Source organism: Rattus rattus, chromosome 12, assembly GCF_011064425.1.
Source record: "Rattus rattus isolate New Zealand chromosome 12, Rrattus_CSIRO_v1, whole genome shotgun sequence".
Lineage (NCBI taxonomy): Eukaryota > Metazoa > Chordata > Mammalia > Rodentia > Muridae > Rattus > Rattus rattus.
This window is the reverse complement of record NC_046165.1, coordinates 37777359-37802371: the sequence shown is the minus strand read 5'-3', so window position 1 is coordinate 37802371 and position 25013 is coordinate 37777359. Positions and strand designations below refer to the sequence as shown.

Here is a 25013-nt window from a genome sequence, read left to right as displayed (position 1 = left end):
TTACAGGGTCAGAGAAGGACCGTGGCTACTTTTCTCCTCAGCCTCCACAGTATTCTTGCTACACCAACAATCTTCTTTTCCCACTGGACCATCAGTGCAAAAACTATTTTCTGTCTTTCTGATTGATTTCCTCTCATGTTCCCTAGAGGGTACCATCATCCTCCAGTGCCCTTTCCCCCGACACTTCCAGGAAGAGATTTTATATCCTAGTTTTCAGAGGAAATCAATATGGTATGTGAGACCTTTGAACTCTCCTCTACAAACAGCTCCTTCCGTATCTAGTGCAGCATCCTTCCTTTGCAGCCCAAGTCCAATCAGCCCTCGTGCTGAAGTCAGGCCACTTCACTCAGGCGTTTCACTCTCACTACTGAATCTCAACCTCTTACCTTCATAGCATTCTTCCTTCTCACTACAAAGACAGTATAACAAAGGCAGTGCTCTCTGCTGAAGGGAAAGAAACATAACTTCCATGACATACATACCCCTCTAATCCTGACTACTAGCCTTTACCCTACTCTTACTTCACCCTCAAAAAGTCCAAAACAGTGTATCTGCACTCCTCTCCCAGTCACCTACGCTGCCCAGTCCTAGTTCCACTGTCCTACCAGACCTGCCCTGTGCCCTTCTATGTAAGCAGTCTGCCCAGTGTTCATCCTGTCCAGCTGATCTGACCTTTCTGGCTTTAGTGACTACTTGTTCTCTTGGCAACTATAGACAGGACTGATAGCTTCTGGGGAGATTACTCTTCCTTAGCCCCTCTTAACTGTTACATCTAAGTGGCATTAAGCCCCACACACCTTCTTGCCACTGGGCGTGGGATGGGATAAAGTGATCCTGATACCAATGCAGTCGATCCTAACCTCAGCCAGCTGGCCTCCTCTGCAGTCCTGCTCTAATGCAGCTTAAGTGTTTATCATATATAACTGAAAACTGTAGACCTGTCAGATACTTGACAGATTTGCACATTTTTAACGTCAACGACAATTTTGTTCTAAAATAGCAAATCATATCAGAAACAACTTCCTATACATCTTACATAGAAAATTATCACATCAGTAATTTGCTATGTATGTGTTTCTTTTGGATCTGGGCATTGTTTTCAAATCACCTGTAATCACTCCAATGAAAACCTTCTAAGATGGGTCCATGTATATTTCCGTGTATGTGGGGCCATCAGAACGTGACTGAGAGCCCCTTCCAGTTATAACACACTGTACTTCATGTGCATGTGGTCTCCAGGGATATTAGATTGGATAGGAAGTAGATAGTTGAGTAGAGGTAGACACTGCCTGTGCGTGCCCTCCCATAAGGAACGCAATAAAGTCACTGATTCACCAAGGTGGATGTGGACGGAAGTTTCTTCGGTCTGTCAGGGCTCTATCTGTCTATCAGGAAGACATTTCTTCACGTCTTCCCAGGAAAAGTAGTGCAATAGTAATCAAACAAAATTAGGTTGTTTTGTTATTTTGTGAGAAATTTGGTAAAAAAACAAAAACCAAAAAAACAAAAACCAAAGAACAATTCACCATTTTGTACATACAGGAAAAAAAAATCCAAACTTAACAGTTAAACGGAAGGAGGGTTCAGAGTTTCTAACATCTGTTCATAGACTCCGTAGAAGTCACATTTTCAACCTCTATGACAAGAAAAAGAAGAGACTCAGAATGGGCCATTTTTTTTTTAAGGAAAAAAAAAGATTATCATAATCACAGCCCACTGTGGAACACAAACAGAAGAGACATGTTAATCATGACAACAATTTCAGGGAAGTCCAAGGACATTATTTTCCTTATACAATAGTAGCTCATTTTCTTTTCACTCAGTTTAGTCCAGGCTTTAGCATACATTTGTGAATGCTCATTACTGGAGACACATTTGCTGCTTCCTGCATAAATGGTCTTTGAAAACAATTTGAAATCTTCACTACTTGAGAGTTTTCTAGGCTGCTCATGCTTAAGAGTCTGCCTGATAATGACTATGACAAAAGGTTGTCCTGCCCTGACTATAAAATTAGAAGAGCAAAGCCTTTGCTGCCTATCCACAGGGCATCCTTACCTCAGCGGGAGCCCCGCTGCTGTGAGTCTTCTTTAGCCTGACTACATAGTAAATACAAGAGACTGGTAGTCGAATAAAATATGAAAAGCACCCAAATTGGTTCATGTTTCTGGTCAAAAAAAAAAATCCCCTTAAAATATCTAATTTTTGACAGTTACAAGTAACATTTAATTCTGCCTGAAAGCCCAGGCATAAAGGTGTCAAAAACAATTAGTATTTTAATAGCTTCCTTCTTAGGTTATTAGGCAGGCATGAGTTCGTCAGCAAGAGGACAAAAAGTCTCCTTAAGCCAATAAGCCAATAACAGACCACATAAGAGAAATAATATTTTACTACATTGTTCCTCGTGTGCTTTCTATAGAAAATACGATACATTTGAAAGGAATAGAAATGGATGTCAACATGTACCACTGTGATAAGATCTCTTGAAAAGACTGTTTTTCTGTTGTGCTCTTTGCTTTTCACTTGTTATGTCATGTCGGGTTGAGATCCCAGGGAGGCCTGCGCTTTTCTCAAGAGAAAAGGAAAAAGAACAGTAAATCTGGGGGTTGTAGTGGGGATGAGAGGAGAGGAGGGAGGAAAAAACTGTGGTGGTAATACTTGGGACAGAGACAGAGACAGACAGACACACAGACACAGAGAGAGAGAGAGAGAGAGAGAGAGAGAGAGAGAGAGAGACAGAGAGAGAGAGAGAGACAGAGAGAAAGAGAGAGAGAGAGAAAGAGTAATGAAAACAGAAGCAAGCCTTGAGGTAGTGTAATGCCCCAAATTAACTTGTAAACACCATCTTCCCAGTCCGGTAACTTCCTGGAATTCAGGGAGCTGTACTCCTTGGAAAATAACAAAACCTCATGGGAAATCATGGTAGATTTGTCATAATAAACCCCTAAAACATGTGGCTCCAGAATGTTCCAGCTGGGAAATTCCAGGGAATCATCCTTACCAAAGTCCACCTCTTAGTCAGTATTTAATATTTAATAAAGCTTGCTTTAATATGGCCTTAAATGGTGGATTATTTTTCCCACTGCTGAATCTCAGGATTAACAGTAGTTAGCACTTAGTAGACACCCCTGATGACCTTTGATATTTCATAATTCTACCCCAGGTTATGTTATTGCCACTTAGGGAAAAAGAAGCTAGAGAAATAAGGGGACCCAGGAGTGGGCTGGGGTTAGGGGTGGCTGCAAATGGAAACTTTTGATGCATAGACATAGGACTTATATGTCTCCCTTAGAATTAGTTTGCAAAGAAGATGCTAATTCAAAGACATTTAGCTGGCTCCATATTTAATTCTGACTTCAGATCGTGAAGAGTGGAGGAGCAGCTGTGCCTAGCGGCAATACAATCTTATTTCTATAAAAATCTCTCAAAGCTCCATATATAAGTAGGAGTGTAAAAATAGATAATCAAATCCAAATTAAGGCTATTAAGAGCTGATTTACTGTAAAGATAATATAGCAAAATTTTGTTTAGGTTATGGATGTTCACTAAAAATGTGTAATACTTGTTTGCCTAAAATTTTGATTATGTTTTATCTTATTTTGTCACAGTTAAATAGTTTTATCATTAGAGTTTTTAATTGCATATAGTTTGTAAATCTTTTCTGATTACTCTATATCCATTTATCTTATGAAAAAAACCTTACTGTACTTCTTAATGAAAAAAGAAGCCATCTAAGGAGGATGCAATCAAACTGCAGGCAGATGCGCCATGAGGGGGTGACTCAACAATTCATATTTATAGCCCATGCCACAAAAGGTTAACTGTGCATTTGGTAAGAAAAATACCCAAGGATAATAGGAGTTCCCATATTTGAAAGAGCACTATCTCAGTGCTTTTTTGTACAATCCAGGCATGCACTGTAGGTTATAGAGAAAACAAATAGTTAAGAAAAAAACAAGACAAAACGAAAAACAAGGACGCCACATCCTCACTACACCTTAAAGCTTTGTGTTGCTGACATTTTGGATTGTGATCAAGTTCTCCAGACAGGAACTATTTGCCCACCATCATGGGATCCTCTCTGGTATGTTCCTTCTGTTCTTTCTCTTGGTCATCCTCCACTGGGTCTATTTCTCGATTGTTCCTTCTTTTGACCTAGAGACTCTTCATTAGACAATGCATTTGATTATACAACACCAGCATTTCCCTGAGGGACTGCAGACAGAGATGTGCTCTTTCCTGAGATCTCAGAGTGGCCCCGCCCCTGCAGCACTCACATGGTCACGGAAAGTACCTCCTGAATTCTCCCTTTTGATTGTACCTGTCCCTTCAGGCTGTGCTTATTACTCAAATACCAAATTAGCTCAAATTCCTTTGCCTAGCAACAGACTCTCAATGTAGTTCTTCTCTATGTGATCCCTTACTTTCAACCAACCAGATGACTCATGAACCTCTAACTGAGACCTTCAGATTTTCATAAAAAAAGTTTTCAAATTTTTATTACTTTTAACTAACTTGATATTTTCTCTAGGTTTAGAAGAGGCATGTGGTCTCATGAATGAATATATTCTTTCCTTCATTTAATGTTACATATTCGTGACTAATAGAAGAGCCCCTGAGCCTCTAAGGAAAAATCTAATGAAGCCTATATCCCGCCTTCCACATCTGACCCTTTAAGTACAGGCCGGTGCTGACTGACTATCTCCTCCTCATAACAAGTAACATTTAAGGGAGGAGATGAGAAGAGGTTAATTGTACTCACAGGAGAGCATTAGCACTTTGGCTTATTAAATTCTACTTATGTAGGTGGCATTCAGAAACTTGATTATGCTTCTAACTAAGCATTAGTTGTTCCTTTCAGACCTAAACATAACCGTGTCTGTTCAGTCGACATGTTCATCTTAACACCCCTGCTCTGTCCGTCAATTCTGCTAAGTACTGGCTACAGCAGAGAAGGCACAGGTATCCTGCCTCATGGCTCTGCCTCCTCTTTAAGAAACCCTTGACAAACATGGAGGACTGATACTGTCCGAAACACTGTCAGAACAGGGCTGTCATCTTACGCTGGATGGGAACAGAAATCACAGTTCCTCCAGGTTCTAAGGGGATCAGAACGGCCCTGCTGAGAAGGCACAGAGCTGCTGCTCGGGTCGGTCTCTGCTGTTCAGGCTCGGGGCTCACTTCTGTTTATACGTTGAAACCATGCCTGCAATGCTGAAGCCAAGTCTGGGTCAGTCTTTTAGAAACTCTGATCTTGTCAAAGTTTGCATATTACACATATCCTAGCATTTAGTAAATGTTAGAAATTACTACTGGTCAGTCTCTGAATTAGATAGAGTATTGAGGTAGAATGTTTTGGATTTTATTTTTAAGATGGAGTTTCACTGTATATACCAAGCTGCTTGGACCTTGAACTTGAAACATACCCAACTGAGTTTGAATTTGCATACAGCCTGAGCCTCCAGAATGTTTAAGCTGGTTAGTTTTTATTTTCAACTCCATACAACCTAGGGTCATCTGGGGCCATGGAAAGAAGCTGAGGCTTGGTACGATGTGGCAGGATTAGAGTCCCCAAGGGAACTCAAGAGGCTATTCATGAAGGTGCAGCCTCAACAGCAGTGGAGAACAGAGTAACTGAGATAGCAGGGCTGTGGGCTGGACAGCAAGGACAGTGGCAGGTGTTGAGTGGAGCTGGCCTGAACAGACACAGGACAGTAAGGTATGAGTTTTACAGATAGGAGACACAGGAAAGTCAGCTGCCCTTGGAGTCCAGAAGATTGTAAGCGAATTCCAGATGTTCGACACAGAGGTTCTCACACTTAGATTTTGACATAGTTTGATATCATAACTGTGCCTTGTTTGTTTGTTTTATTATGGTTGTTTTATTTTTATCTTTAAATATAAAGAATATAACAGTTTTATTTTTATAGGATCTCACAGTTGACAATTCGGCCTTTTAAAGGCCAAATATTTGGAAGAAAATGAATTAAAATATTTATATATTTTAAAAGGCTAACTGACTTTTAACGTTTACCTGACTTTTATACTGCAATATCAAGAAGTGTTCTTGGGGATAAACAAGAAAGGAAATGTTATGGTTTAATATTGATGTATTTGTCAAGTATTGACAAGGGGTGAACTGTATTGGTTGGCTTTTTGGCATCTCCCCCCCCCTTTTTTATTGGATATTTTTTGTTTACATTTTAAATGTTATCCCTTCTCCTGGTTTCCCCTCCAGAAACCCACTATCTCCCCTGCTTCTGTGAGGTTCTTCCCCCGCCCACTTACCCATTCCCTCCCACCTCCTCGCCCTGACATTCTCCTACACTGGGGCATCTAGTCTTCACAGGATCAAGGGACTCTCCTCCCATTGATCCCCAACCAGGCCATCCTCTGCTATATATGCAGATGGAGCCATAGGTCTATTCCTATGTTATCTTGGGATGGTGCTTTAGTCTCCGGGAACTCTGGGAAATGTTATGGTTTAATACTTATCTGATATATTTGTCAAGTAATGACAAGGGGTAAATTGTATTGGTTGGCCTTTTTGCCTTCTTGACATAAGGTGGAGTCATCTTGAAAAAATGAATCTTAAATGAGGGAATGTTTCCATTTGACTGGCCAGTGGCCATATTTGTGGGATCTAAGCCACCCATGGGCAGCTGGTTCTGAGTTCTACAAGAAAGTATGCTGAGTAAGCCATGGAGAGTAAGCCCACAGGCAGCTTTCCCCTTATAGCCACTACTTCAGTTCCTCACTTCAGGTGCTTGCCTTTACTGCCTGTCCTAACTTCCATTTGTGTTGGACTGTAAGCTCTAACAAGATATAAACCCTTTCCTTCCCAAGTTGCTTTTGGTCATGGAGTTTATTATAGCAATAGAAAGCAATCTAAGACACTGCAGGAATTAAAGGTGTGTACCTGTATTATTATGCTAACCGTTAAGTATCAGTCTTCTAGCACTTAAGAGTTTTTCTCTAGCATTTCAATGACTTGAGATACAAAGCAAGTAAGTACTCGGTATCACTAAGCTACAGCCTTGGCCTTAATGTATCTATGCAAAGTGCCTAGGGAGAAATTACTATAGTTGTTGAATATGGTGGATTATTAAGGATAAATAGTTCAATTTCTGTCTAGGATATCAAAGCCAAAGTAAAAACATGCACACAAAAGATATCCCTGAAATATTTCTGGAGAGGTCTGTACAGGAAAGAGACTGATAGCTGTCTATGTTAAGATTCCACGGCTTCTGGTGCCTACTGGAGAGGGAGCGCTTTATAGCAGGGTGTCAAATGTATATGGCATTTGACACTGCGAAGGTCCAAGGGATATTAGTTCAGTTTTCTTTATTTCTGATGTAAGAGAAGCTGTATGCATGTAAAAGTAAATATACAAGGTCGGAGGTAGAGCTATAGTTTAAACTGACATTAACAATATACAGCCAATAAAAGACATCATGACAAAAGTTTAAAATTAAACTTGTGGGGGCTGGAGAGATGACTCAGTGGTTAAGAGCATGGACTGCTCTTCCAGAGGACCTGGGTTCAAATCCCAGCAACTACATAGTGGTTCACAACCATCTGTAATGAGATCTGATGCCCTCTTCTGGTGTGTCTGAAGACAGCTACAGTGTACTTATGTATAATAAATAAATCTTTTCAAAAAATTAAATTTGTGGTTTGATACACGTGTGTATGTATTTTTCAGAGTTCTCTTGAGTAACAGAACTTGTAGAATGAATGAAAGCACCTCACCCCTTTCTGTCTTTCTACCTCAAGATCTGGATTAGAATTCATCATTCTACTTCAAATTGAGCAAACATTCTTCATAAGAGTGATTTCCATTTTGGAGTTTTAGTTCCAGATATAGTCAGGTTCACAACCAGGAACAGTCAGCACAAGTCTACCCCTTGTCAACCTGGCACACAATCATATCTTGTTATGTTATGATTAATTTCCAAATAAAAAATAACCAGGATATAATAATGCCTATCCTATAAATAACTGTAATCACTATATATTTAATCTAGGCTAATATTACATCAAACATTATATAACTATGCCTTATAGAACCTCAAACATTATAAATTATAATCAGTGGCAACGTCCAATGGACATTCTTTAATTTCTCAAACTTAAATATGATAACCAAATGATAGTCTATTGACATTCTATCACATGATAAAAATAAAGGGAGAAAACACAAATATCTGTCCAAACTCATTCTTAACAAATATGAGAGAGAACTCATGCTCATTATAAGCCTCTTTTCTGCAACTAGTCACATGGTCTCAGCTGGTATTTATAACTGTCTTCCTCTTCTACCCTTCCTGTATTTCCCCCACCCCCAGGAAGCAGTACAGCAGGTCTTGGCCCGTGCCTTCATTCCTGATGAGTCTGGTGTCCTTTATCATCCTGCTTGCATTAGGCTATTGTACTTTCCCATGGACTTTAATCACAGGACATGATAGCACCAAGAGAAGCCCTAAAGGATCCCCTGCACTCCAGATATAATCTCTTTTACCTCCATTGTGGAGCAGCAATCTAATTTCCACATGGTACTCTAGATCAATCACCACACTTAACACTGTTATTCCTTTTTTAGCCTGTTGGTTTAGGGGTATTAGAGGCCCAAAATGGCCAGGGAGAAGTTTGAGTTTCCAATTCAATGGAGTGCTTGTTGTGGGTCCCAGCAGGAATGCGCCTGACTTTTGAACCAACATTTCTAGGTCAGCAGACTTAAGGTCAATGGAACAGGAAGCAAAAATTTTCCTAGTGGGTCACTAAGGGTGATGAGTGGAACTATTTTCCCTTCCACCCCTCGATTCCTGGACCTGTGGATCCTGGCTATGGGAGGACTCATGTCATATATTGGATGCTTATGCAAAGCATGAACTGCCTTCTTAAGGATCCTGTCCCAGCTGCCACCTAATTGTCACTATAAAAGTGTCTTCAAAAGGCCATTCTACCTTTCTATCAGGTCAGCTGCTTTAGGATGTTGGGAAACATGAAAAACCAGTAGATTCTATGATCACGATTATGGACCCACTGTCTTGCTGTCCTCCCTGGCTAAGAATTGAATTCCTTAATCAGAAACAATACTGTGTGATATTTTCTTTATGTCCATGGAAAGTGGTTTGGGCAGGAGCATTATGTGCAAGCAAGGCAAATCCATTAACCAGAAGAAGTACCTAGCAGCAAGGACGAAGTGTAGTCCCTTCCGTGAAGGAAGTGGTCCTATGTAGTCAACCTGCCAGCAGGTTATTGGCTGGTCACCTGCAGAATGGTATCATACCTGGGATCAGTGCTGGTCTCTGCTATGGGCTCAGCAGGGGCTGTAGCCAGGACAACAAATCCATGTTGTTGAGAACATGTATACCTGTATTTCTGCCACCACAGAAAGCCACTTAATTAATGGGTCCTTTGTGCGATGGATGGCAGACTGGCTGGGGAAAGAGGCCAACTGTCCGCAGAACTGGTCACCTATCTACTTATTACTGAACTCCTCAGTTGGAACAGCCTTTGATGAACATTTACATGGGATAAACCTTTCTTCACACCCTTCACCCGTTTGGAGAGCCCTACTTCTCGAGATGTCTTTCTTACCAATTCACGAATCAGCAAGTCCAATCCTTCACTGGCATTAGAGCCTGTTTCCTCAGGATTCCAGTGGATAGTGAAAACTACCTGAGACATCCAGCCCTGTGGACTGAGCAACTACTAGACTCTTGGACTTTCTTGTTCACAGCCAGCCACTGTTGGACTAGCTGGATGCAGCCTGTAAGTCATTCTAATAAACCTTTCTCTCTATAGAGATTCATTCTATAAGTATTGTTACTGTAGAGAACCCTGACTGACATTATGCATATAAAGATAAATCTATAAGTTTGAAACTATAGCTATGGTTTTAAAAACACAATTATAATACGTGACGAATAAAAGATATGATAGCAAGAGTTTAAAGTATCAGCTAACAGGATTAAATTTGTGGCATGTTACATATTTATACAAAGCGTATGCACACACATGCAGGTGTGCACGCACACACACACACACACACAAAACACATATTTTCTATGATATTTCTAAATAGCATCTGCTTGTTAAAACTAATGTAGATGTTACCACAGTGGTTTTATTAAAAGAAATAAGAAGTGGCCATCATTCCAGAAGAATGCTTCTGCAATCGAAACTGCAGCCTAGCGAAACAGTGCTGTCTAGGGGTTAGATCTGGGAACAAGCGGCAAAGCAGACCAGAGGCTGAGGAACCTCCTTGAGGCTGCATCTCATTAGCTTCCCTTTATCCCACAAGAGAAACCAGATGCAAGAAGACATCAGCTCCTATATGGGGAGATCAGACACTGGTCACATGGTTGTTTTCATGGTGGTATGGAAAACATTATGAACTTGGACTTTGCGTTTTCTCTGTGAGAAAGGATTCAGTTTGACAGAATGCTTTTAAGGAGGATGCTAGACTTGTTTCAGTTTTGATTACTTTCAACAGAGACACGGACACAAGAGTGCTGAGAAGTAAACAGAATACACAGAATGCATTCTGTAGCCAGTGACTCAGCTAATGCTTATTCTATGCCACTTATGCAGAATGCAAATAGGTTACAAAGCTTAAAATAATTACAAAAGTAAGTTAAAAATACAACATCAACAACTATAGCTTCATAAATTGTAAATATCTGGCAGTAGTGTAAAGCATAGAAAAATTAAAAAGTGGGCTCAATGTTGTACTGCAACCACAGATCAGTTGTAATATTAATATTTTTAATGAAAACAAAATTTTTACAAAGCATACAAGTAACTCTAAAATATCATCTTATTATCATGACCCTTTATAAATGAGATTTTTAAATATACCTGGACTTTTGTTCATTTGGATTCATTTCACTTTGTCAGAAATGTTTAGAGGAAATGATAAATGTCAATACAAAGTGCTAAATACAATTTAATTGATTATATTAATATTAGAAGAAAGAGTTTTTGATCATTGTGGTATATGTTGTTTGGCTGCTGTATATTCTAGCTTAATTGTCACAATAGCCCAAGCCATTACGACAGTACATTTTAGCATTGGAAGCAGCTTTTCTATAATGAACAGAAACACCACAGTTTATAAGCAATCACGGCTGAGCCGTTATAGCCCAGACATTTATTAATAATAGTACCAGAAGGAGTGGGCTCTCCAAGGCTGGGGAACGAAGTTCCCTTACATAGCTTTTGCCTTTGAAGCATCTACAATTCTTATTTAAATTAAGCTTAGGATGCTGTCATAGTAATATAACCATTGTGCTTAGTGATGGTTTTTCTGTATGATTTTGAACAGGGGCTGAGTTGTTACTATAAAAGGGATATGCCACAAAGATCAGTAAGTCTTTTTTTCCTAATATTAATGCAATCATTCAATTTCCTTTAGTGATTTTATATTGATATTTACTGTTCCTGTTCCCATTTCTGATCAGATTCAAATCCAAAGAACCAAACTTATTTTTAAGAATAATGTGCATAAGCACAAGACTTTTATTAGTCAAAAATGCTCAAATACCTCTCTGTAATTAAAAGAAGAAGTGTGGCAGTAATTAGAGAACTTAATTACAGCCACAGGACTGTCGGTAGCTCTGTCCTCCCGAGATGTTTCAAGCCTCTGTGGATTTCCCATTCACTTCTCTGCTAAACAAAATCATCTCTAAAGTTCAGGTCCCCACTATTCTCTAGACATTTTACAATTCTGTTCCATGATGGAGTAAAATCAATCATAAGCTAAGATTTCAGATTACTTATTACTCATAATGAACGTCACTTGCTCCAATTCTCTTCTGCCATTGGTAGAACAGTAAAAGGCCAACCGAAAGCTGGAGCGTACTTTAAAAAGTTGAAAGATCTATTTAAAATTCTGTTACAGATTCCATCTTTCCGGTCATTTCTAAGCATTTACTAAGAATATTCTGACTACCCAGATATTCGGCCATCATGAAATCCCTGGATTTTCTTACTTCATTAACTATTTACCTAGAAGTGTGGTACACACGCCTTCTCAGTCACACCTTAATACTCATAGAAAGGAACTCCGAAAGCACTCCCCAAAGCTTCAGATAAAAACCTGTCAGGTTGGTTTTCTGTTAAATACAGCCAACTTTGATAACAACCTCCCTGTGAATCAATGGATTCACAAACGGTGAACACGGTGTGGAAGCAGAGTCCAAGAACAGAGAACTTGACAGAACGGACACCAAATGAGTAAGAGAAGACGCTTGTAAGACAGACTCACAGACAAGGCAGGTGACATTACAGGATCTTTTAGAAAATTCAACTCCTTGGTCAATATTAGAGATGAAGAGAAGTCACTCAGTTTAAAAACTGTAGCATCATCTCTTGTAATGGCCCATGCGGCTCATCTGTATTTATGGTTCCTCCAAAGGGAGAGTTGAATTGTCTGTAACTGCACTGACAAATAAGGCAGGGGAGAAATGAACACAGGTCTCACTGTTTCACATGTATCTTGAAAGTACTTTAAAGTAGTTACCAGGAAATTGCATTGCTCTGAAATGCTGCAGTAGACAACTCTGATCAGAAATGTGAAAAAAGAAAACACTTCAAACAATACAACTGTAACACAACATTCACTTGCGACCTAATTAGAAGAACTGAAGAAGCAACTTCAAGGAAATGAGGCAAGAATGGAAAAGCAGAGCCCGTGATCTCAGAGCGAAGATACACATCTACACACCTTTACTCTCGTCGTTAAACTGGAGCCTGAGAACTTCAATAGCAGCACAGTAAAAACCATAGACCAACAGGATAAAAGCAGGTAAGAATAACATGCAATTTATGAATAAAGTTTATTACCATGGTTACAAACTTTGAGAACAGGCCTCTGAGACATTGGACTGAGACTCTGCCGAATATCTGTTAAAAAAGAGAGAAAATTTTAAAAGTGTGTTTGACTTGAGAAGTAACAGAATATCATGTGATTTTTCCAAGCTTAGGTTTTTTTTTTTTTTTTTTTTGGTTCTCTTTTTCGGAGCTGGGGACCGAACCCAGGGCCTTGCGCTTCCTAGGCAAGCGCTCTACCACTGAGCTAAATCCCCAACCCCCAAGCTTAGGTATTTTTAACGATGATGCCATGTTTCAATGCCCTGAAACACTTGGAACAGTAATGCTCAGATTTGTACTTCATGTTTAACTGTAGGACCCTAACCTCCACTGGGACAAGGTGCATCTGCTTCTTATGATGAGACTTATCACACTAGTCAGGATTTTCTAGGTTCAACACAGCGATTTGTTAATGCACTACTGACACCAGCCAACTGGAGTGCATCTTTCTCTGACATCTGTCTCTGCAAGGGATTAAGCAAACTTAGGAAAGTTAGGAACAATTTCTGCCCACAGCACTGTTCTTGTGACAAATGACTTTAAAAGAATTAAGGAGAGAAACTGCTCTTCCCTAGAAAGTAACGTGAAATAAGAAAAGAATTCACCTTTCAGCTTTGGTGTCCTTTTTCTTCTGTCGCGGAAGGCAGCCCCTGACTGCAAGGCCTCTAGCAGACTATCCATCACTCCTGTCTCATCACCCTCTGTGAAGAGAGATGCAGGGAATTCCATCAGTCCTCGGGGTTACCAGAGCAATGTCAAAGCACACGTGCAAACAGGCGATGGTGATGGCAGGGAGCAAACGGACAGAACACCAGAACTACACCAGGGATTTCAAACCATGAAAAGATCCAGCTCTGTCCTACTCAGCCATCTTTTAATCAGAGCCATCTCATTAGTCCTTGTGTTCTGTCCGCTAGGGGGACAGGGCTTCCCAGACTCGGTGTGGAGCACTGTGTTTATAGACCAATGGCACGGAGAGTTTAGAAGGAATGTGCTTCCAGTGTCTGGGGTCATCATAAATCATATTTTCTCTCCTAGAAATGAGTTATTGTTTTTAAAGCATCAGACTAGTTTCTAAAAGCAATCAGGTGTGTGGTACAGTGCCTCTCATTATACCGAAGCTGGGTCTGCCAAAACTTACCATAGAAACACTTCTTGCAAGATTCTATGAGCGAACATATTTGTAATCACACCCCTTCCCCTCCCCACACATACATTACCCTGATATATAATTCTTCTGGTAGATAAAATGTGTATATTGTTCTCTGACTTGAGGTGACACAGAATAATCACTACAAACTTTCATGTAATTCATGAAAGTTTTCTTTTACAATCGAGATGGTAAACCCAGAAGTGCTTTCAACAACTTAGAGGCTAGCATTCCTTAGGGTACATGAAGGACTCCCTTGTCCTTTAAAGCAGGTTATTTGCCAGCCTTCTCTATTAAACTGTATGTCTGCCCTAACAGCACATCCACAAGGGAAGATACTCCTTTCCAAAGAACCTTTTTCACTGTTTTCTTTCCTTCCTCTTTTGGAGACACGATCTCTTTATAGAGAACTATTGACATGTGAATGTGGTACAGTACAAAACCACACTCCTTTACAGTTTATAAACAGATGCATACATATAAATATGTATCAGCTGCTTTTCCATCTGCTCCTACCACACATTTTTAGAAGAGAGCTAAACCTTGGAGGTGTGATCAAAAATGGTGGGTGAGAATCAGAGTATTTAGAAGTTGTCAATTTACACATAAATTTAATTCTAAAGCATTTCAATGTTTACTGTAAAGTACATAAAATATTTTAGACAATTTAATAGGTAACTACCTAACTAATCTTTAAAAATTTACACTTAAATTCAAATATATTTCTCCTAAACATAAGTTCATGCAATATTAAACATCAAAGGTAGTTATTAGTGAATGTAAACATTTAAATAAATAAAAGAATTTTCTTTCTTTTTTAAATTTAGCATTATGTTTGCTTGCAAATAAAAAAAGCAGCGAAGAGAAAAATAGAGAATTGGTTTAGGGGAAAGGAGAATGAGGCGACAGTAAATATAAAAGTGTTTGTGTTGCTCCTGGGTTGTAATTGTTATAACCGCCTGAGTGAGGCTGGAACTAGATGATCACACTGTATGAACACTAAGCTATGGTGGGTGCTGACTGCACTGTGGCCAGGAAGGCTGATCCTGCGGGTCCCTGGGGACAGATGCTGGTAGTTCAGGCTCACCAGGTGACTCACACTGCTGCAGTCTCTGTCTCCATGACTCTGAAATGCAGCTCTCCACAGTGAGTCTTTCCCAGTTTCTTTCCTAAGCTGGCTCCTAGCACCACTTCAGGACAGACACTGGGACCGCCTGAGAGCACGCCCTGCCCTATGTGTGCCTGCTCAGGGCATACGGCACACACAACAGCGTGTCATCCTTTGCGAGCTGGGCTGTTTCCTGGACTGCACTATATACGAGACAGGTAGCTCCTGGAAGAGAGGACTAGCTGAGGAAGAGCTCATTCTGGTCTTCTTTTCCCACCAAGGCTGGGTTTACTCTTTGTAGCTCTGGCTGTCCTGGAACTTTCTCTATAGACCAGGCTGGCCCAGAACTCACAGAAACCTACCTGTTCCGCTTTCCTCGTCCTGGGATTAAAGGCATGACTTTATTTTTTATATGTATCACTGAGCACATATGATACCTAAGTTGTACGGATTAACAAGCACTCTCTCCTGTTTGCAGAAGCACATACTGAGGTAGATGTTAAAGGGTGGACACTGTCAGCGGAAGAGGGCTTGGAAGACGAAATAGCAGAGACAGAGGCAAATGTGCAAAATCAAATGATGTCTAAGGCTGCTTAAATCTTTATACATACATCCTTCTACTATACACCTAGGAAATAAAGTCAATTTACATTAAAAATACAGCCTCATTTCTTCTGTGAAATCGACTACCTGAAATAGTGCCCCAGCAGGACTGAGTAACATATTGCCTCCCATAATTTGTAAATGGAACTTTGAAAATTGCAGTGTTGAGGGAAATGGAGGAAGACAAGTCTGGGAGGAGACATCTCCAATGTAGAATCAATAAGGTGAGGATGGGGAGGAGCAGCAGCAGCTGGGAAGCAGCTGAGAGCATTGGTGCCCATGGATGGAGGAAGATTCTTATGAGGAGAATTCTTGGGTTTGGTGGGCTATGATAGTTAGGTGGTTATGGACATGTCTGAGTGAACACCAGGTGATGTCAGGGATTAAGCTGGAAATTCTGGTCTCAACCTAGTGGGGCATACTATTTTGAAAGTCAATCTCTTATTACAAGTATGAGTAAGATGGCACCCCAAGGACTTGTGGGACTCCTCAACACAGAGCATGGGAGCGTTGGCCCACACACCATTTTCTTCAGCCAAGACTGAACGTTAAAATTTCACACAACCAAGAAAGGATGCATTCTAAGTTTCCTGAAGGCTAAAAACTGGCAATCAAACCCAAACAGCTTACAGAGGAGACAACCGAGAATGGGACTGGCTAGACTTCTCAATAGCCCACTGAATGTGAAAAGACAGGAGGTAAATGATTTCCAGCTTCTGAAGAGATTTATTTCCAGGTAATCAATAGGTCAGTTTTCAGTAAGGTGGGAACAGAAAATAGACATGCTCAGACAATGCAGTCATCCAGACATGATTTCTCAGAGACAGCAAATATGATATGGTTTGGATCTAGAATTTCTTCAGAATCCACATGCTAAAGGCTTAGTTGACATAGCTCTTGGGAAGTGATTGGCTCATGAAAGCTTAAACATTAGCAATGGATCAATCCATTGATGAGATATTTGATGAACTATTGAGAGGTGATGAATGCTTAGAAAATGGGACCTTCTTGATTTGAGGGGGTGGCTTTGGGGCTGACAACATGCTCTATCTCTCCCTGTCATCCAAGCTTCTGGTGACCATGAGATGAGCACTGCTGTTCCACCCTGACCTGGAGTTGTTCTTTACCATGGCCCAGACACGACAGAACCAGTTGATAATGGATTAAAATCTCTAAAACTGAATGCCCAAAGAAATGTTCCCCTGTGTCTTGGATATTTTGTTAAAGAAACAGAAGGCTGAATAACACATGATGCTTTGTCAAAATAAGGAGTAAAAGCAAAACAAAAAACAAGGGGTGAGAGGATGAGACACAGAAGGGAGAAGACAGCCAGTGAATGTAAGAGGATTCCCAGGATGCCCAGGAGCTCAGCCCAGGGCAGTCTGCAGTTTATGGGAGAGGAGACAAGCTGTGTGGGGGAAGCAGGATTAAGATCTGAAGCCTGCCCACTTAGAAAATCAACCATCATGTTTATACAATCTATTGTAAGAAGTTTAAAAAATCGGAGCCAGATAAATGCAAATCTTAAGCACTTTGTTTTTAGTTTATATTAACTTAAAAATAAACAATGTGACAACAGTGGCCATAGCCTGCAGGCTCGCACATCAACAACACTGTTATCCTTAGGAGGAGAGCCTTATGAAGTGATTAAGTGATGAAGAGGAGATCAAATGGATAGGGACATCGCCCTTAGAAAGAGTGTTGGGCCATTGGTCACCCCACCAATACCATGTAGGTTTCAAAGGAATAAGGTATTATTTGTGGAGAGGAGAGAGAGCCCTGATTTTAGAATATCTCAACCTCAAAATTCATGAGCCAATATCATCTCTCCTACATACAAATTATCATATATGAGGACTTCTGTTATAATAGCAACATGTAGTAAGGAAACAAGGAATATATAGAATGGGACAATTTTATAAATGTTGGTTCTTCTGATGACCATAAACTGTGCTGTGATTATATGAAAGCTAACAGGGCAAAGGCTGGTGGGTGCCAGGAAAGCACAGGTGGGCAGAGAATCTTGGGAAACAAATCCCCAAGCCACTTACTAGGACCCCAGTCACATGTAAAATGAAAATTGCCATCTAAAAAGTGGCTTTCAGATTCCTGAAAATTTACAGAAGAGTAAAAGATGAAGACACTGATTTTTAGCCTAAGGCAGTCACTTGTCGGAAAGAGGAAGACAGTTCACAAAGGTGGGACACCTTGCAGTGGATTCTGGGTCAGAAACCGGAGCACATCCTAGGGGAGGGGCAGTCAGCATGGAGCGTGGGGCAAACGGCTAGTGGCCAGAGGTTTCCTGGACACACACACCTTAAGGAATGGCCTAGAGAATATCAGAGCTGCTGGAAGAGGGAGGTTTATCTCTGGGGTCAGAACTTCATCAGCTGGATTTCAGGAGGCTAACGAACCACCTGGAGACATCAGACTTGAACAGAAAGAGGGCAGAGGGCCAGAGGTGAGGAAGGAGATGCTGCAGACAGGCAGCTCTCCAGTAAGAAAGCTGGCTAGGCCATGCTGAGGAGTCTGGCGTTTATCTTTATGAGTGACGACAAACTCCCTTTAATCTAAAAAGCATTGCCATTATATTTCTACTGAGAAAAGCACTCTGTGCGACAGTCACCTCATGGCTTGGCAGAAAAGGAGAGACATGGTTAGTGGTTCAGATGAACTAGAGGTGGTGACAGTGAGAGCTGGGAAAAGAAGAACAGAAAATTCTTGATGTGCATCTAAGGGGCTATTGTAAACAGAGATGAGGCTCAGTTTCAGGTTGCTGGCTTGGGCTTCATGATGTACACGCATAGCATTCAAGGAAAACGAGAACATCTTTGGTAATAAAAGAAATTGAGCCAGGAAAGGAGCTTAGTTTGGGATGTATTGAGATGTCATAAGATAACTGATTGTTATTAAAAACTGATGAACGAGGTTGCCCAACTGATTAACTTACAAGGGCACCGGTTCCACAATAACCAAGGAAGAATATCCATACTAGTGGAGTAGTAATGCATAGGTTTTTGATACAGATGTTTTATATTTGAACACTAGTTCTCTGCAAATCAATGGACTTTCCTTTCATCCTCTCTCCCTGTCTGCTGACCCCCAACTCTCAAAGGAATAGAAAGGCATTCACTTCACCAAGTTAGTGTAATCATCAAAGGGGATGGATAATTTCGATTGCGGAGTGCCTGGCACATGGGTAGAACTTATTAATAACTAATTTTTGTTCAGTTGTTATTGACATTATAGTAAAGTGAGAGCCCACTTAGAGAGTATGCAGACAGGAGCTGAGGGGATGTCATGAGCCCAGTTTGAGTGGAAAGAGGGCATGAGGAAGCAGTGAAGGTTCTCATGTCCTCACTCTGGGGCCATTTTCTGCTGTTTGTGGTGTGTGTGATAGGTAGCTTTTTTTTTGTTGTTGTTGTTTGTTTCTTTTTGTCTAAACTTGTCATTGTTTTAGCATCCACATTCTTTAAGTTTCACAACCTCGGAATCGTTTTAAGAAAGTAAGTGATACAATTTTAAAGCCTACCCTTTAACAAGAGACTAGGGATGGGAAATCCAGTGTCCTTAAAGACTTTATAAAGTGTGCTACTGCACAAACTTTACTGGCTCACGCTTAACGCAACCCTCAAGAAGAACACAAGAACACGGCTGTTACTCTAACATGCCTTCATGAATTATTGCTCTGTGCAGCTGTTTAGAGAGAGGTCACATGGCTTTCCTTGGTACAATATCTCAGCCCTTAACCATCTAGATTAAAGCAGAAAATACTATTTAAGCCAGACAGCAAAAAGGCAGGGATAACTTCAAATGAAATCCTTGAACTAGTTTTAATACAGAAGAAATGCTGAAAATTTGAGTCAAGGGATGTAGAGAGCCAATTTTCATCGGAACTTAACTGACAAAGAGAAACATCAGAACAGATAACTTTCATATTGCAAACAACCACCAACCATAAGCAATGAGATCTGGGGATAAGATAAAGTATAATAGTTAAACTGTTCCATTTTCTTTTCCTGTATTCATTATTTGTCTAATGTGAATGGGTTGGACATTATAAGCAAAAACTATAGTATTTTCTAAGAAAAGTCTCATCCATCCTGAAATCGACCAATACAAAGTGTTACTAGTTCTTGTGCTTGAGTTTCAGTCCTGCTTCTGGCCATCTTCAGCCCTTCTCACATCGATGAGATGGTTCTATAATAGAATCACCTATTGTCAGAATTGAGTTAACCTGTATAAAGACCATGTCTGTACCTGGGAAGGTCAGATCCACATTAGCTGTTATTACATTTAATACTGTGTCTCTCCTTGTTTGCTGATTGGGACATGTAACAAATCCATTCTCAACCATCACCTGATCCCTTGTCCCCTTTAACTAGAAAGGCTAGAAAAGCTAAGGACAAGAAGCTGAAAACAGCCAACTTCCCCAGACACCTGCCAGCAAAGCTAGAGTGGCCATGTGAGATGCACTGCTATGCAATGAGGCATAGGAGACATCTGGGTGGTTTCTAGACATACACAGAGTACATGTCCGCAACTATTATCCCATTTTTCATGGACTCGAACTGTGGCAGTTATAACTGCAACTGTAGAATGGTGCCCCCTTCTGGCAGTCAAAATATTAACATTAATGGTAGGTTTACTTGTTCTGGGAAATACCTGAGAATATTTGTAAACCTAAGTGAAAAATATTTTACAAATACAATGAAATGTGTAAGTCACAATCATCACGTGATGGATTACATCTTATCTAGATTTTAATTTAGATAGTTCCATGATTTAAATTAAGTTTGCAGAGATTACAATTATAAAATAATTGATCTCGCAAAAAGTTTTACAACTCTTAGTTGTGGGTTTGAGTGTGAGCATGGGTTATGGGTGTGTTAGAGGTCACTTGCAGGAGTCAGTTCTCTCTTCTACTGTATGGGTTATGGGGATAATAATTATTTTGTCAAGCTTAGTGGCAAATAACTTAAACTAACCATAAAGGATCGTTCATTATGTGTGCTTTTATGTCTCAATAACAGAAGTCATTTTTGGATATTATAAATACATATGGACAAACAAGTTAATAGCAATATAAATACTGCATCAATAATACTGCAGATCATGTAGTCATGAGGAGGCCATATACCCATAATATCAGCTCCATATATAATATCTATATATGGAGATCATATCTCAAAAAAATGCTAAAGTGGTTTATGAGCCTAAGAGAGGTGATTGGTTTAGGGAAAGTCCTCTCAGCCTCCACTACGCACACAGAGAACTACAGCTAGCTAGAGAATGAGAGAGCAGGGTAAACAACAGTCTTCCCCAGGAAAGAGAACAGGCTATCCAACAACAAGGAGTCATCCCTCAAATCACACATGCAAGCAATATTATACAGGCCCAAGCGGGCTCTACTTACACATATATATTTAAGTACACATATATATGTAAAAACTATTAATAAAAAAGGCCATGGATTTGAAAGAGAGCAAGGAGGGATATACAGTAGGATCTGAAGAGAGAAAAGTGGAGGGGAAATTATGAAGTTATAGTATAATGTCGAAAAATAAAAGATTATTAAACAAGAACCTAAAATGAAACAAAAGTCTCCCAGACTTATAAACTCAGACTTTACAGTACACTCATATGAGAACAGTGTACTCTGTAAAGTAATGTTGCTTTTTATTTCCAAATTTATAATTAAGTAAGAAAATGATTTTGGGATAATATTTTGTTTACTGCATATGAGTATCTAATAATTGTCTTCTGAATATTTTAAAGTAAAACTTTATTTTCAAAATAAAAAAAGTCATAAACATATTACAGCCCATGACTTAGTAGGACTCATGCAACTAATGTATGAATTTATAATTATAAAATATTACATTAAGGAATTAAATAGATGTATAAAGATTTGAAAATTCTTCCATGTGCATGAGTTGTCCCTTCTCAAAGAAGTCTCTTTCACAGTAGAGTCCATCACAGAAAACCACAAGTGGACACAATGCAGAGATCAATGCACCATGAAAAACCTAAGCCCAGAAGATACACCACAGCTACTGCTTCTATGGCTCAAGAAACAGCACTGAAGTAGGGGCAAACAGACTGTAAAATGTAGAATCCCAAAGGTCTGCTGGAAAACAGTCTCCTAGAAATCCTGCAAACTCAAGATTGGAACAATGGCAATATCAATGGACATATTAACCCAGAAGGAACTAATTCCTTAGGGCCTCAGGCCTAGACAAGGAGCTATAGGCGAGTAATGACTGATGGGAGAAATAATTTATCCCACTGTATAGGTTTTCCAATGCAAAGTAGTCAGCCTTGAAACCATGTGCCTGCCACCAACAAAAAACGGATTCAGTAGAGTACATTTGCATACAATTTGCATACAGGTAAATGCACACACATGTAGTAACAACAATAATAATCAGAGAAAAAGAGGGTATCAACTTAAGGATTGAGGACGCAGGAGGGAGTCAGAAGAGGGCGACTGGGAGGGGCTGAGCTCGGAAGTGAGTAGGTGATACAGTTCTATTTCTGTTAAGAACACCAATATAGAAGGGGAGGGGGAGGGATTAGGGGGATGTTAGCCTGGAAACCGGGAAAGGGAATAACAATTGAAATGTAAATAAGAAATACTCAAGTTAATGAAGATAAAAAAAGAATGCATACAAAACACACACACACACACAAAAGAACATATTAAAAATGAAATAAAGAATCTTTCTAGGTAAGAGAATTTCTAACTGTATTTTCTCAGAACACTTGTCCCACAAGAAGCCTGTGTCTGAATGGAACATTGCGAGTAAAGGTAAGAGCAGATGATTCTGTGGTCAAATGACTTTGGACAGCAATGTGTCACATTCATGGGTTTAGGTGATACCTATTAAATGTGTCATGAAAATGAAAAGCCCATTCATGCTAAGAGTAGTGTTTCAAATCAACAGGGGATAGCAAGACTTCTAGTACCTACTGTCCTGACAGCAATCTGCTCACCTTGCTAATCACATCAAAATCAATTCCAAGTAGATTACACATTACAACTCTAAAAGATTAATCTGTAAAAACAGAGCACATAGAGGGAAAAATAATTTTTATTAGTTCTAAAATGTGAAGATCTTCAAATAAAATGCCAAAACACAAAAGTCATATAAATATCTAAATCTTGAAAGACATACTATACACTAAGCCTGCATATGAACAATAAAGAATGAACTGGAAAAACATTTAAAGTGAGTTATCTCATAGGGCTGAATGCCATAAAAACAAATGCAACTCAGTAAGGTAATGGCCAACAAATACCTCAGCAGATAGTGCATTCAAGGAACCATCCCTTACTGTCATTCATCTGTAAAACCCCAGAATTCACAAGCTGAAATCCTAATCCCCCAAGTAATGGTGCAGAAAGGTGGAGCTTTGAAAGGACCAAATCCTGGGACTAGGGTTTCATTGAGGGGGATTAGTCTGCTGAAAACACCCAAGTGAGCCTTTTTGCTGTCCAGCACGGGGACACAAATGGAGGACATCACTATAAAGCAGGCAACAAGTGCTCCCCATACACTGGATCTGCTGGTACCTTGATCTTACAGAACTCTGACTCCAGCACTATGGGAAGTGAATTTCTGTTCCTACCATGTTACTAAAGTATGTATGGTATGCCATTTTAGGACCCTAAACCTATACAAAGGTGAACCCCACTATCTTTTTCACAATTAAAGATATTCCAAATAAATTAGTGGGCGATCATTTTCATTTATGTGTATGTTAACATGTATGACATATCAATATTAGAGAATGTTAGGGGCAGAGGATAAATCAATATTAGAAAGTGTTGGGGCAATGGGAGGCAGGGGAGCTGACTCGGTGGTTAAGCACTGGCTGTTCTTCCAGAAAACTCAAGGTTTAATCCCCAGCACCCACACTATGGCTCACAGGCACCTGTAACTCTAGGTTCTGTGGTTCCAACACCTCCTCCTGGCCTTCATCAACAGCAAGCACACAAGGATGCATCAACATGCATGCAGTCAAAACACACATGCACATGAAAATTGAAAAAGTCTTTAAAACAAACCGAAGTGCTTGGGAGGTCACTTTACCCATTGTTGTTAAAAATGAATAGTCTCTTTGAAAATTAATTTAACAGTGTTTATCAAAGATATAACTGCATGCCATATGAAAAAGTGTTTCTGTAAGAAAATCATCATACATATACAATTCCCGTGTATGCAAAGAATTTTGTTAAATAACATGCAGTATTATACGGCTTATAATTTCAGGAGGCTAGAAACACCATGAATGCTCATATGGAAAAGACTAAATGATGATACCCATTTTCCACATTCATAGATGTATGAAAAAGTAGGGAAATATATTTAAGCCCCTCCCAAAGTACAGCTAATCAAAATGGAGGGCAGTTATTTTATCATTGAAGACACTGAACACAGATATTTCTCTGATCATTCATAGCTTTGTCATTTGACAAAAATGACTTTTTTTCCATTTCTGTTTTTATGATTACCACAGAGTGATAAAGGGAGGAGCCAGTCAATTTCCTAGTGATTAATTGTTGTTAAAATATATGCTTATTTAAAATGACTAAAGTATTGTGCTCTTAGGTGTTCAGATCTGATGAATGGATTCATTGTGACCCACTCGAGCAATCAGCAGAGAGAGCAAAACTTAGAAATCATCCGTCACTGACTCCCCGGTAAATACGCTCCCTCTGTGGACCATGTGTGTGGCACAGGGTCCAGGGTGCTGAGCAGAGCCTTCTGTTGCTGACGCAGAGTGCCCTGCAATAAAATAGCCTATCAATATAAACACGCACATGGCTATAAAATGGTGACGATATTTAACAAGCTACGACACACACAATGCTCCCATGACTCTTTAATGAGGAAGTAACCCTGAGAGGATAAGGTTAATGACAGTGTGCCACCACTTCTGGTAGAAGTTTCATCTGTCACCAACACCGTCACCTACTCCTAGAAGCAAGCTTGAGATGCTTGGCAAACATTTACTTCCCATTGAAAGTGTGCTAGCATAGACTTTGGGTTTGTTTTACTATTATTTATATTAGTGAAGAGTTAGAAGAAGTCTTCATATTTTTTTTTTTAACTTACAAAGTTGTTGGACAAAGAATGAAGAGATTTCAGACGATGAAAATGCTCAGTTCAACATCAAAGATGGAAAAGAGCAGAAGGGCGGAGCTAGGAAAGGGTATCAGTAACTTCACAGGAGAAGCTGAGCTAAATGGACAGCAGGCTTTGAGGAGCC

The 25013-nt window shown here is 39.8% G+C and overlaps 1 protein-coding gene across 1 annotated transcript in view; it reads right to left on the bottom strand.

The window, feature by feature from the left end:
* Window positions 1–12111: 12111 nt before the first annotated feature.
* Diaph3 (diaphanous related formin 3) overlaps window positions 12112–25013 on the bottom strand; it is a 336634-nt gene continuing 323732 nt past the window's right edge. The window contains exons 21-22 of the mRNA XM_032917288.1: window positions 13482–13577; window positions 12112–12909 (exon numbers count right to left, since the gene is read on the bottom strand). Of these exons, the coding sequence (XP_032773179.1) occupies window positions 12830–12909; window positions 13482–13577 (176 nt within the window). The 3' untranslated portion in view covers window positions 12112–12829. The remainder of the gene's footprint in view (window positions 12910–13481; window positions 13578–25013) is intronic.